Source organism: Cricetulus griseus, chromosome 4, assembly GCF_003668045.3.
Source record: "Cricetulus griseus strain 17A/GY chromosome 4, alternate assembly CriGri-PICRH-1.0, whole genome shotgun sequence".
Lineage (NCBI taxonomy): Eukaryota > Metazoa > Chordata > Mammalia > Rodentia > Cricetidae > Cricetulus > Cricetulus griseus.
Window position 1 is genome coordinate 8871881 of NC_048597.1, and position 15436 is coordinate 8887316.

Here is a 15436-nt window from a genome sequence, read left to right on the forward strand (position 1 = left end):
AATAAAGCACTTTGCATTATGTTGAAATTATTTGTTATTCAAAAAAATGTATTACCCAGATTCCCCACTCACCAATTACTGATATAAGCCATGGGGGTGAGTCTAATAGTAAAACGACTCAGAAAAATGGAATTTGGTAGACTGAGAAGAAAAATATAAGTAAATGAGCAAAGAGAAATGGGCTTACAGAATATCCTTAGAAAATATGAAGCATTTTGAGATAAGGCTCACTAAGCATTTTTCACCTCTTCAGAGGAAATAACTAAGTGTGTAAAGATGGCACTGAGAACGCCAGAGCTCAGCATAATTTTAAGGGTGTTTCTGCTTAATTACTAACACCAAAAGGGCTGGAAAATGGCCTAATTTGCATTTGATGTATATTCAAAATCCTCTGCGTGCTAGGATTAAGTTTTAAAATTACGTTATTCAGTTTTGTTAACTATTTTTCTCAGCTATTACATGGACCAGACAATAGTTTTATACTTGAGCTAGCTATGGATATACTGGAAAAGAAGGCAAAGCCATCTGCACAAGGAGAAATGACACAACAATAATTATGCTGACAGAGAATAGATCACAAACAAGTGACACAGTCATCTCCTTAGCTATAGTATTGCTGTTATGGAGGGATTGCCCAGAACTGGAGCACACACATCCCAGAGCTGACTTCAATATATATATATATATATATATATATATATATATATATATATATAGAGAGAGAGAGAGAGAGAGGTTTCTGCATGCCAAGCTCCATAAAACACTTTGATTCAAGCCCCAAGAGAACACACATGTTTCTTATCACCTCCTAGAATGTTGGACCCGATAGCTGTAGAATGAAGTAGTCACTAGATGATCCCTCAGGCCCATTGTGTGTCTCATATTTCACACAGATGCTATGTGAAAAAAGGCAATGTATGCACATTATCTGTTCTAAACTTTTGACCTAGAGCCTTGGGAAGGCAGGAACAACAGGTCTGGTAGTACAAGAAAGAGATAAAATACCATTGGTAATTGCCAGAGAATAGTACACCAGTTGAAAAATGCAAGACATTTCCAAAAGACAGCCAAGTAACTGCATGCAAGTCCTCAAAGCACGATCTCTTAGGAAAGATGAAGGGACAGACAAGAGAAGAAATAACGGCAGAAATATTTGTGTATTTGGGCCAAAGAGTTAAGTGTGTGCCAGGGACAGTTTTTCTGCTAAATGTATATACAGGCTAAAAGCAGTGCTCTTTTCGGGGGGTACCCCCACCAAAGCAAAGTTAAAAACTCTTTGACATAGTTTAATTTTTTACTTTGTTTTTCTCTTAATTTTTTTTATTATTGTATTTCAATGATGCACGGGTAGGCTGCACAGACTTCTCTGTGAAAGTAATAGCCTATTTTTAATAGGTAAAAAAAAATCATGTTGGCTCATAGATGCATTCGTTTTTGACCTGAACAAAGTAAGATTTACTGATCAGATGAGCAACAAATCATGACCCTGGATTTTTGCAAGACACAATAAACCACTGTTTTCTGTTAGTGCTAGGATACACTGGGAAGGTAAAGGGTGACTCTGCTGGAGAAACCTGATAACTCTGGAAGATATGGAAGCATCCATGGTACTACATCAGATGGTCATTATATAAAGTTCTGTGGCTTTCCTGGAAACCCTACAGGTGGACACATGCGGTGCAGGCTGGGGGAAGGGCAGAAGGCTCATCCTTCTTGCATGTGTATGGCCATGGCTGATGTGACTGCCATTACTTTTAGTGTCTTGGATGAATAATATGGGGGCAGTTGACCTTGAAGTTTGTTTCCCCAGTGTACAGTTTGTGCCCGGTCTATGTTAAATTATAAAGAGCAGAGACAATGTCTTACATTTCTTGGTCCACAGATCATTTTTCAGGGTTCATTGCAGAGTATCGTTGCTCAAGACTTGGAGGCAATTAGAAGGTATTTTCTGGGGCATTTTATTGAATTTCTTTACAAGTATAGAATGTCTATAAATATTTGAAGTAAGAGGTTGAACAACTCCCCATCTTCTTGAACTCTTCTTGAAAATACATTAGTCCAACATGTTACAAGGTTTCCTGTCTCCTTCTATTTTAATAACTGAAAACCAAGAAAGCTATGCACGGCTTGTTCCAATAATAGTCTTACCCAGTGTGGTCTGAATTTGGTTTTAAGTAAGACACTTAATGTCTAACCCTATTAAAATTTGCAAACATTGGTTGCCTAGGGCAGACAGAATCTTAATTTGAATTTTAAGTGGAAAGTTAATTGTTTTGTAAATTAATCAGTAACTTGGCTTAGCTCTATTTGCCCCGTTAATTACTTTTTGCTGTCCTGTTAACGCCAATGTTACAAGAGAAAGTCATTTCTTGCGCTCCCGTATGCATTATTTGCCATAGGGATGTGTGTGTGTGTGTGTGTGTGTGTGTGCAGGTGTGCATGAGTGTGTGCTTCCTGCAAACAGCCCTTTGTCTCATTGAGCAATGGCCTTCAGTCCTTAAAATGAGACAACTTACTTCTGATCATCCTACTAAAAGCACTGTGGAAACTCTCAGTTTGAAGGGTATCATTCATACTATTCTTTCTACTCTACCAAAATGCTGCAAGAGATGCAGCCCTGCAGTGATACAAGGAATTGATTTGCTTTAGTGCTGGGTCTCCAGTGGGGGAAGAGCTTGACAGACTTGAAGCTCCACCAAGGATTCTTTCAGCCTGTTGGTTGTGTAGCTATAGACCAGGCATTAAATACCCTAACCTTTGCTTCCTTTAACTCTAAAATATAACTGGTTGCATTTAAATAAGCCTTTTGCAATGTCCAAATCATATAAATAATTAAATATGGTAACATTTAATAACCCTCATTGTAAATATAACTAAGCATTATGAAGTAGTCTTGGATAATATTAGTTAGTGTTTCTCTAAAGTATATTATTTTATGCCCATGTATGTTGAAATATTCTTACAAAATTTGTATAATATTTTTCTTATTCTTTGCATAATTGTTAATAAGACTTCAAGTTCCTGTGAATGGCTCTGGATTGAGAATAACATTACAAGGTATACTTATTCTTTGGGGTTTTGTTCACTGTCCAGTGATATTCCTTTTGGCACTAATTATTTTATCTGTGTGGCCAGGACTTTCCACCACCTACAACTTTTTCTCTTCTCCTGAAGCTGTGTGGACTCCCTCGAACTTCTGTGATAGGAGAGATGGGAACATTATTTGGTTTTTAGGTGATTTAAAAATGCTTTTATTTTCTCTTTGGCCAAAAGTAGAAAGAAATTTATAAGTGAGTCACTGGAAGTAAACTCTATTGTAATATTAAGGTCCCAAGTGTTGCCATGCCTGTGTTATGAATTTCCTGTAAAAAGGTAAAGAATACCCCAGCGCTTGGGAAGGTAAGGGAGGGAGATTATGACTTCCATACCAGATTGCATAATGTAGCAAGAATTTTGCAAAAATCTAAAATGTAAACCAAACAAAAAGGGTCTAATTTTCCTGAAAGAGGAGAGAATTGACACCTATAGCCATTCACTTCATTGGGTGGAATCCGTTTAATGTATATTTTAGACAAATATGTGTTAAGTGCTGGTCAGTTCACCGAGTATCATAGGTGGTGTAAAGGACCTGTGAAGAGGGGAGAAGAGAGGGAAAAGGGGTACTTGTGACACCAGCGTGCACTCTATTAACCCCACATAAAAAGAATGCACATGCCCTGCAAATAGAAGAGTCAAAGATTTAAACGTTTGTAAATCAGATATTTTTAAAAGAAAAAAATAAAAAAATCTGTTTCTTCATTAAATTTGATCAGGCATGTTAGCACTTTTTAAAATTTAATGATATGAAACCATTTTATTTACGTAAAAGATGATAAAACCCATTAGTATGCAAACCAAATCACTTTTCATGAGTGGATGCATGCCAAAACAAATGTAACCACAAAGACTCATTTAGATTAATTATCAAGTATGGGTACTGATATTTCTAATTGTCTCATTTAGATTAATTATCAAGTATGGGTACTGATATTTCTAATTGCCTTTATATTATTACTTTAACTTTACTAAAGCTATTTTTAAAGTTTAAAGTTATTCTTTCACTTTTCTAAAGAATATACTCCATTTTTAAGTGAACAATCTCTCAATCATATTTACTATTTAAGTAATTTTTGTGATATATCTTAGGAAAAGAGGAACTAAGTAAAATAATAAAGGAAATTCATTTTAGAGGGGTGGAAATGATGAAAATACAGTGCTTCTATATAAGATAAAATTTAAATTAAAAGCAAATATATCAGGCCTAATTAAATATGCAAATCGTTTCTCAATGATTTGCAGTTCCTGTGCTTTTGTAAACTGCTGTCCTCACATGGGATGTTTACAACTTTAAAGCTTGGTTAACCTACAATACAGAAATTGTAAAAATTATCTAATAGAACAGTATCTTATACCAGCACTTTAAAAACTTCCTTGTTCCACTTTCTTTTGAAGAGATGGTTGGTAACCAAGTGAGAAAGGGTTTAGGCTTGCATTCTTGTATACAGCAGCAGAAACTGTGTGCCACTGATGAGTGTGGTCTCCCTCAAGTCTTAACCCACTCAACTATAAGAGGAATCAAATACTCCTTGCATTTTGTGGATGTTTAAATGTGTGTAAAAGGATGTTAGAAACTATGCCAGAGAGAGTATTCCATATTATAAACAGTAAATTTTACTTACCCCACCCCCACCCCATGTCAGTAGGATTAGGATGTGCCACAGAAAGTTTTCCCTCTAAATTGCTCATTTTTAGTTATGTCTCTGGATTCACAGGAGATATCAAATGTATCACAGACAGTAGCCTTTCCAAAATGTAGAGCTCAACAACTCAGCAACACTCATTACTCTTGTTTTACAGAGCAATAAATTCAGAACAAAGATAGCCTATGTTTGTCATCATTACTATTTGTGGTAGGTAATCTCGTTTACTTGACTAGAACCACATGGAAGCAAATCTCTGGGAAAGTCTAGCAGATATTACCAAGTACTGGGCTGATTGTGGTGGAAAGTCCCATTTGAAGTTGAAGCATTTGAAGAACTGGCATATAGGATTCAAACATCAGGGCAAAGCTAGCTGAGGGCAAATGCCCATCCCACTCCGTTTCCTGACCATGGTTGTGTGTAACCACTGCCTCCTGCTCACACTGCTTTGCTTTTACTATCCTGGTAGACTGTATCTCCTGGAACTGTAAAATAAAATAAGTCTCTCGTTCCGTAATTGAATCTTATCATGTATTCTATAACATAAGCATGAAGATGAACAATTAAAAAATTACTATAAAGAAGGGGGCCTGTTGCTGTGGGAAAATAAACGACCATATGCTTCTAAAGCCTTTGGGGTGGTTTGTGGAAGGAGCAGAACTTTGAGCTAGGACGGTCTTCCTATCATAGGCATAACTTAAGGGGAACCCTTAGGGGACCCTGGAAGACAATAATGCTCAGGCAGAAGTCTCGCTCATGGTGTTTCAGAGGGCAGCAATCACTCGGTCAGAACTGGTTCAGGGCTGTGATGTTCTAGCAAAGAATGCAGTTGCATTCAGCTCATGTCATGAGATTGCGAATGATGTTAAGGTTCCAGATAATACAGTGATCTGTGAGGTAGAGAGAAGATAAGGACAAGATTGTTTTCAGGTGATTTCACAGTCACTCCTCACTGCTCTCATCTAGCTCTACCATGTGAGAAGAGAACCTAAGAACAGGAAGTAGAAAGCTCTTGCTTGGAAAGGAAGAATGTGAAGGTTTAAAGTTTCAGTCAAGGAGACTATAGACCATAAAGTAGGTTACTGTTGAAGGGCTTAGTACTATCAAAGAGAAACCTGGGGGGCTTCACTGGCACAAAATGAAGCTGCTTGGAGGGCAAAACTCCATCTGTGGGAGGCTCTTTGAAAGACTGGATAACATGGAGAAAAGGAGCTGGACACAAGTATGTATCTCTCTCTGCTGTAGATAAAAAATTAACAGCATGAGTCATATTCTGTGACTTTCTCACCAAACCTTAGCCATTTTGTCTTTCCAGTCATCAGAAGAGTGATGAATACCACTTTCCCATTGGAGTCAACAGCTCTACCTATGTCATTTTTTCAAAGTATTATAAACGGCTAAGCTACAAGATAATTACTATATAGGGAAGAGTTCATTTTTAAGCACAATAACTAAAATAGGTCATCAAAAGGTACCAAAGATGGAAGATAGCTATTGGGGAACAAAACACAGGCGTGTCCATCAAGAAGGACAAATGGGGTGTTGGTTTAAAAGACCATGAAGCAAACCACAGTTCAATATTAAGAACAAAAAACAAAGAGACCTATCGATATATTCAATTGCCTTCTCAGGGCAGGGTGGTGAGCCAAGTACAGCTAATTAACAGTGAACAGCAACTAACAATAAACACAGGCTGAAAAGTATCCACACCAATAAATTTAGGAAACAATAGGCATTGGCAACTATGTGGAGGCAGAATCAATAATCATTTTAAACAGTCAGAAAATCTATTAGTAAGCTAAGACCGAAGAGTTGGAGTACAGAAATAAAGACAACAGAGACAAGAGATATCTGAGGGCAATGTGTAATTTCCTTTATGAAGGGAAAGCATTTGTGTGCATCAGGTACTTGTCAGGGTTGATTTTAATTAGTAAATTTAAAATTATGACACTTAAATGAAGCTTCTGAGTTTTTCTCTGGAAACAAGTCCCTTTGTCTGGGAGTAAATGTTCATGCCTGCCCCACAGGTTCCCACCCATTTGACTTGGCAACACCCTACAAAGTTCATCCCTGAGAACCCTGCAGTTGAGTCAAAAACAACATAAATAAACAACTATAACAAAGCCAAAAGCATCACAAATAACCTCATGTACTAGTACCATTTTGTATTGTGAGGCTCAGCCTGCACATAGGCAGCAGAAATTACATGACTGCAACTCATCTCAGCATTCAGGAGGCTGAGGCAGAAGGACAGACAAGAGTTTCAAGGCCAGTCAGTGTTGAAAATTATGTTACAGGTCAGCATGTTACAGGTCAGCCTAGACTGCAATTATATATATGCACTCAGGTGATTTATACTACAAGAAAACATAAAAACATCATTTCTCTACTAAATCTCTAATCACTACTAGAACCTGAATTTTTCAGTCAACCATCTCGGTAGCACAGAAAACTAGGTCAGTTGTAAAAGACCTTTAGTTTGTGTACTCAGGTTTCTGTCCCTAGAAAACATGGCATTCCCAATCCCCTACCACCACCTTTCTCATTTCTCTGATCTTTAGCACATGGTTTGTTACAAAAATCCCATGGAGTGAATTATATCACTGTCTGACAATTTGGGTGCCCTGGCCTAGGTGCTACCAGAGCAGTTCGTGGTGTAATTATGCTAATGTAAGCCCAGGGTTAATCTCTCCTACAGGTCTTAATCTTTGGGCTAAGACAATTCAACTGAAAAGTAGTTAATATTTTTTTAAATGGGGAGAATATTTACTTCAATGAACTTCCTAACACAGCCCAATGCTTAGGGGGAGGGATAGAGTTACATATAAAGTCAGCTTTATCTATACATACTTAAGAAATATTCAGTTTCATTGGTAGCTCTCTGTAGAATTTGCCCATTCAGAAGCAAATGTTCAGCAAAATATATCCAGAGATCCCAGAAAATATATCACATTGGTATTTGGAAATTCAATTTTGATGGATAGCATACACCCTTATATCCCTTAAATACAAGCTGGCCATTTTCCAAACAATGCCAACATTCCTTTTTAATTTTGAAATTGTCTGTTATTCCATTTTCCCATATTGATAATTAAAGATTAAAACTCTCTCCAGATGAAATTTCAAGTCATCATTTTGCAGATTGAAGGTTATTTCCAGAGATAATATATTTCTATTCCCCTGTCTATCACAAATCTGTTAAAACTGATAAATTCTGGTGAAGAAAACACTGATATTTATTTCCACATCAGGAAAATGAAGGAGCAGTGAGCTCTTAACAGGTAAAGAAATTAAGAAATCAATGGAAACATAACGTTTTAAGTTATTACTTAGTTCAATATACCCAGTAAAATAAAATAACTTGGATTGCTATTCATTCTTAGTTTTTAGAGGATGTCTTACTTTAGTGTCTTCATTTTCCCTACCCTGCCATGCATAAATTTTGCTTCAAAAGTCTCTATCCTAGGCCCTGCCCCAAATGACTTGACAGAATTTGATGATCCCTCATGGAAGGCCTCACCCTCCCTGGGGAATGGATGGGGGACAGGATGCAGGGTTTGGAGGAGGGGGGCATGGGAGGATGGGAGGGAGAGGGAACTGGAATTGGTATGTAAACTAAGATTGCTTCTAATTTAAATAAAATTTATAAAAAAACCTACTAAGTATTTTTTTATTTTTTTATTTAAATTAGAAACAATCTTGTTTTACATGTCAATCCCTGTTCCAGCTCCATCCCCTTCTCCCCTGTCCCCCTCCAACCCCTTATCCCAACCCCCTTTCTGCTCTTAATTATTAACCCATAACTACTAATCTATGTATTTCTACATGGTATTTTTAAAATATTTCTCTTTTTTGTCTTTTATTTTTGGTTAAATTAGAAACAAGTTTGTTTTCCATGTCAATCTCAGTTCCTTCTCCCTCCCCTCCTCCCCTGCCCCACACGGCCCCCTATCCCAACCCTTTCTGCTCCTCAGGGAGAATGAGGCCTACTAAGTTTTTAGAGCATTAGAATTTCAAAATGTGATAAGTGAGCCTGAAACAGTGTCTCTAATCCTTGAATTTAATATACAAAGAATCAGACAGAAACATAATTTTAAGGGGATAATTATTGTAACAGGTGTGGTGTCATATGCCTGTAATCTCTAGAGGCAGAGGCTGGGAGGTCAGGAGTTCTAGGCCATTCTTGGCAACATAGTAAGTTCCAGGAAAGTATATAGTGCACAAGACTATCTCAAAAACAGTAAGAAAGAAAGAGAGGGGGGTATAGGAGATGTTATGTCAGTATCTGTTATGGTGACAGGAAATTAAACTACAATTTGAAGGGTTTGGCATGTAGCTCATTCAACAGTGTGTTCTTATGTAGCCAAGCAAGCCCTAGGTTTGCTCTCCAGCATTGTCTAAATCAGGTGAGATAGTAAACACCTGCAATCCTCGTGTTTGAAAGAGAGAAGCAGGAGAATTAGGAATTCATGGGCATCCTTTTGACGGCACTATAAGTTCAAGGATAACCTGGGCTATCTGAAAGGGGAAAATAACTTAAGGTTTGGAAAGGCAAGGCAGAGAGAAAAGATGGCCTCCAAAGGGAAATTTCTAATAGAGCTGTCCCCAGTTCATGTGGATGCTGATGCCACTAACATTTCTATTGTTAGTTTGCAAAGACAGTTCAAATTGCCATCATTAAGGGCTACTATGTATATTTGCATAAGGCATGTCCTCATATGCAGGAAAGATAATTTTAGTTAACCTTCTAATATAATTTGTTTTGATGAAGATGTTACCAGCAATTTGCATGGACCTGTACAATGTCCAGAGTTCCATTTTCTCCAGACCAGAAGACAGAGCAGTAAGTAACAGGCTAGAAAATAAGGTCTCAGCTTTAGGAGCTACAGACAGTACCCTTTAGGCACTGTAGTGATCCCTCCTCACAAAGCCATCTGGCTTCTCTTTTTGTGTGTTTGCACTCTTCATTATAAATCAATATTATCAGAAAAACAAATGCCAACAAGTAGTTTTCCTGGCTTAAAAGAAAACCATATACATTTAGTGCCAACAAGGAAGGCAACCTACTTTGTTCAATTACTCCAGCCTAGCTTTTGACTTTTGGCATGCTCTCCTGGCTGAACTCTCCGTGGGAGAGCTCACTTTGAAGTTGTAGACAAATTGAATCAACCCTCCCGACCACATGTGTCTCAAAGAATGTGGTTTCTCGGGTATGAATAATGTCAACCCCCCTTCTCCTTTAATTTGGCCTTTGTACACCCTTGCAGCATCCACAGGAAGGGGGTTTATTGGAGCCTCCTCACAGCAGCTGAGGGGCAGGATTACCTGTGCCAGCAGGAGTGGAAGCCTCTTTTGCTGGAAGACACTGGCTCTGTCCTTGTTGGTTGCGCAAAAACTCATAATTCTGCCTCTGGGTAAACATACAGCTGTCTTCTTGGAAAAAAAAAAATGAGAAGTACAAAGAATGTTTATTTGCAAGTCCAGCCTTCCCAAGTATCCAGAGTTGATTTAGACACACCTGAGCTCCCATCCCCCTGTTATTGGCTAAGAAAGTTGCCCCACCTGATTTGCAAGTTTACTGTTGGAGCCAGGGTCGGGGGGAGTGTCTCACCAGCCAGCACTGGATTTGATCTAGCTAGAAAGAGCAAAGCCCTTGTTATTGAAAAATCACTGCTCTCTGAGCTCATTTCTACCTGAGGACTGTTCCCCTCAAGGCTCACGGATTTCTGCTTGGGAGTAGCCCTACCTGCCTGTTCAGCATTCCAGCTGGACAAAACTCGGGAAGACCATGGCAACCTCCGTTCTTCAAATGGCTGGACTGGTGCTTGGCGGTGTTGGCATGGTGGGCACAGTAGCGGTGACCATCATGCCTCAGTGGAGAGTGTCTGCCTTCATTGAAAGTAACATCGTGGTGTTTGAGAACCTGTGGGAAGGCCTGTGGATGAACTGCATGAGACATGCCAACATTAGAATGCAGTGCAAAGTCTACGACTCCCTGCTTGCTCTCACTCCGGACCTCCAGGCATCCAGAGGACTGATGTGTGCTGCCTCTGTCCTGTCCTTCCTGGCTTTCATGACCGCCATCCTGGGAATGAAGTGCACCAGGTGCACGGGGGACGAAGAGAATGTGAAGAGCCGCATCCTGCTGACGGCCGGAATCGTCTTCATCGTCACTGGCTTGGTGGTGCTAATCCCTGTCAGCTGGGTTGCCAATTCCATCATCAGAGACTTCTACAACCCGCTGGTGGATGTGGCCCAAAAACGTGAGCTTGGGGAGGCCCTCTACATCGGCTGGACGACAGCACTGGTACTGATTGCCGGAGGAATGCTTTTCTCTTGCGTGTTTTGCTGCACCGAGAAGAGGAACAGTTACAGATACTCAGTACCATCCCATCGCACCACCCAAAGGAGTTTCCACGCGGAAAAGACATCCCCGAGCATATACTCCAAAAGTCAGTATGTGTAGTTGTGTGTGTATGTGTGACCTGTACCCATAAAGCCAAGCAAATCACTGAACCAGCCACTGTTTCCGAGAAATGGAACCCCCGGTGTATCCATTTACCTTTCTTAACTGCCTAACTCTCATTACGGGAAATATGCACTGTCTATGATTCTATAAATGACTGTAGCAGAATGAGGTATTATGCACACTGCTTCAATTGTTCTAGAGAGCATAGTCATTTGTTTTCTAAAATGGTTCACACAGCTTTTCCTTTTATCAGTTTCTCTAAAACGGCACACCATAGGCTGTTGGTTTAAGCTGTGATTTCTCTGTGTCATGGCATTATACAAGTAGATGAGGGTGGCAGTTATATCTCACCCAAATAGAGAGAGGCTTATGTGGTTCTATTTAAAGTGAAATACCAATCCATCACGCTGAATAAATACAAATCAGCTATTGCTTTTCAAGGGGAACTGGGGATAAAAAGGAAGACGGCTAATATTAATTGCCTAAAAACAGCTTAAGGATTAGTGTACTCTATTTATAGTGAAGGTTAAAATGGAGGCTTTAATCATTAGTGTAAAGGAAACTAGGTAGCTTTCTGAATGCCTACTTTGCAGCCTGTAGGAGTTAGAAATTCCATCACCTTCATCCTTTTGCTTCAGAGGCTATCTTTTGTTTTTTGGGGGGTTTTTATTGTTTTGTTTTGGTTTTTGGTTTTTTTTTTTTTTTGGTTGGTTGGTTATTAAGTTAGTATCTTTTAAATTTCAGAACAGATATTTTGCCTAGATATTTTTTTTTTATTCAAGCTATTTTTCCAAGGCTGTGCTAAGAAAAGAGACAAAGCAGTGGTTAGGAAGGTTAATTTATTTTAACCTTTAAGATTAGAGAAGAATGTATTGTTTTTCAAATGAAGTCAGATACAAAAGGGACTGTTCAAGCACTGTTTGTGCATATCTTGGGGGAATTTATCAGTGTAAATGAAAGAGAAAGATGATATGTTTTGGTTGTCATTTTCTTACCCAAAGAACCCCTCCAACTCCAAACACTTGTCCTTTCTGCACTCTGAGACTACATCAAAGTTGTCAGTTCTGCTAAAGGTGATTTTCTCCTCTTGCTATATTGTTGCTGAGTTTTACTGAAGTGTGATATTACTGTGTGCTTCCTCCTAATTAGTGATGACTGTTAATCCACTTTCAAATTTCATATATATGACTGTGTTAATAACATGACCATATGTGTTATTTGCTTTGTGTATTTTATATTGATAAATTGCACCTTTTTATAACAATATAGCATTCTTACATTTGCATTCTTTTTTATTTCTTTGAATAAGGTTTTAAAACTTGATTTTTTATATTTTGAACATAGATTCTGTGTTCATTTTTGAGTGTAATGAATGATTTAAAATCAATTTAACTTTAATGATTATGCACATGCATTAATATTTGATGAAGATAATATATTGATAATATGTTAAGTTGTACTTAGGTTCAAAGGAATGTATGTTGCAAATATTATGTATGTAATCATCATGTTTTAAAAAGTTGTCCACGTGTATTTCAATTTCTGAGAATTAATATGAATTAAAAATGATGTTGAATGATTTAGGAGTATATACCATATTATGTGAATTATATTATTAAACCATTATAATACTGTAGTTGTTTCAATTCACAAACGAGAAAACCTCAGATTAGTTCATTGATTGCCAATAACACTAGTAGAAAACATGGGGTGGCCACTGCAAAAGTCTTCAAGGAAAGCTCATTATGATTTAGAAGATTTAGCTCATGAACCAACTTTTGTATGTGATATTAAGTGTTCAAGTACTGTAAGTTGGAAAAGCTTTAGCTATTGTTCCCATCTGGCTGACATCACTATAAGCACTATAAGTGCTTATCTTCCCTGGGAAATTTTTCCCGTTGGGTCAAGACATTTGATAGTAGCTGAAATAAACCAGAACTAACAAAATGACATAGAGAAGAAATCCAGAGAAACCATTTTGTACATGCCAATCTAAAAAACAATAATTATTTATTTGTCCTGAGTGTCACAGACTCCATTCATTTGTTCTTTCCTCATCTGCAAAAACAAAAAAACAAAAAAACAAAAAAAAAAAAACAAATAAATAAAACCCCCAAAACAACAACAACAAAAATAGTAAAAACAGAATCTATGAAATGGGGATCACTTCTTAGGTGATTCTGAAGTGACTCTTCGTTGTCTACCTTTACTATAATCCCATGTCTTCTCTTCAATTCTTGTATTCTAATGCCACTGTATCAATAATATTTTTCATCCAACTAGCTTCCAATTCTTGTTGGCTATAAAATATATCAAGAACAGCAAGAAGGGTCATCAGGTAAAGGCTCTTGCTGTCCAAGTTAGGTGCCTTGAGTTTTATCCCAGAATCCTTGACATACGTGAATCCTCCACACACAGAGATCTATGCAAACATTAGCAGTCAACATTTTAAAAATACACAAACTTAAGAATTAAATGTCAAACTATTTCTATCATTCTCTGCCCCTGTCTTTGAAAGAGATGTCATGTTTCCTGACATGTAAAGTCCAAATGCCTGAAGTACAGTGAGTAGCAGGAAGAAACACAACCATTTCATCATCTGGAAAGTGAATTCCACATGATAGTGGAACAGTGTGTGACCAGGGCGACAACTAGATGACTGATGCCCAGATTGCAGAAAACTCACAAAGGCCTCCTTTTTCATTTTGAAAGAGATGTACTGAACTTGGAAAATATTTCAGTTGGTGGCAAAGCATGTGCCAATGTAAGTTTTCAATGTTGTTCTAAAGGAAAAGTGATATTGTCACTAAACAGAAAATTACAGGGAGTAAGGGGATATTTTATTTCTTTATTTGAGATAGAATCTCTTGTGTACCAGGCTGGCCTCAGACCTGTTATGCAACTGAAGATGACCTTAAATTCTGATCCTCCAGGCTTCACCACACAAGTGCTGAGGTTACTGGTATGTACCACAGCACCTACTCTTTGTGGTGTTGGGAACTGAACTCAAGGATTTGCATATACCACATAAGCACTGTAATTTCCAAGAGTTATATCCCAAGCTGAGGATGTGATTTTAGTCCTTCACTTTATAGATATTTGGTTTTATGAATTCAAACAAATCTATTTTTTTTTCTGATGATTAGATAGGGTTGGCAGCATACAAGGCTTGAGGTTTTCATAGGCTAAGGAAATGAGAAACATTGAGCATGCTGTATAAAAAATGGAAACATACATAGCACAAAGAAAATGATCTTTCTCTTCACCCCACACCCACTTCCAAACCAACACTGCATGGAAGCAAGCCCGTTATGTTAGTTCCTGTTAGCACCACCTTACATCCACGGGTTTAAGACAACAGGGTTGTGATAGAAAACAAACTCCCAAACACAACACCTAGTGTAATGCAATGCTAGCAAGCACTGGGTTGCTTCTTTGCTTAAAACATGGTTCTATGCAAAATATACACATTGAATAATGAAACCAAAATGTCAAATGAAGGATGGGTGTGTGCAGACACACACCATTCAGACTGGGATATGTGAGTGCAAGGCCACCCTGGTTTATATGGTGGGTTCCAAAAACAGTTAGGGCTATATAGAGGGATCTTGTCCCAAAATAACAACAACAAAAACAAGATAAACTGTGGAATGAGACATGCAAATCACAAATTTTTTCATCAAGTTTTGACTACTAATGTATTCAGCGAGCTATTTCATGATTATACAGTCCCAAGAAATACACCTACCATTGAATTTTTAAATAAGACAAATGTACTTTTATAATCAAGACTAAGACAAACCATTTATTTACGTATTTGTGTTTAAAACATTTAGATGACTGCTTTAGCATTTACTTTTACACCCAAAGTCTTTCACTGTTGCCATCCTTTATGGCACAAGCAATTTTCTAGGTATTTTAATAATGTCCTGTTTCAGAGTCCTTCATCCTTCAATGGATTTCTACGATTTTCTTTCAATAAGTGAAGCTTTTAAATATTACTCCATTCTTACCTCACTGGTTGCTGAAAATAGCAGTAAATATAAGTATCTTGAAGGTTCCATAAGGAAATGGAATGATACTCAAGCTATGGCTTTAGCTAGCCATTTCTTTTCACTTGGGGACATTCATTTTGAGTACCTAACCCTGAGGATGGCTTAGAAGTTTAATCAAATTAATGTAAATAAATCCTTTATTACAATATTGAACATAGAATATAGTATGTGTT

The 15436-nt window shown here is 37.8% G+C and overlaps 1 protein-coding gene across 1 annotated transcript; it reads left to right on the plus strand.

The window, feature by feature from the left end:
* The first annotated feature begins 10527 nt into the window (after positions 1-10527).
* Positions 10528-11205, plus strand: Cldn8 (claudin 8). The gene has a single exon (XM_035443908.1). The coding sequence runs from the start codon at positions 10528-10530 to the stop codon at positions 11203-11205; it is 678 nt and encodes a 225-aa protein (XP_035299799.1).
* Positions 11206-15436: the final 4231 nt, after the last annotated feature.

Excerpts from the sequence above, each read along its gene's own strand:
- Cldn8 (XM_035443908.1), top strand. The coding sequence starts at position 10,528 with ATGGCAACCTCCGTTCTTCAAATGGCTGGACTGGTGCTTGGCGGTGTT.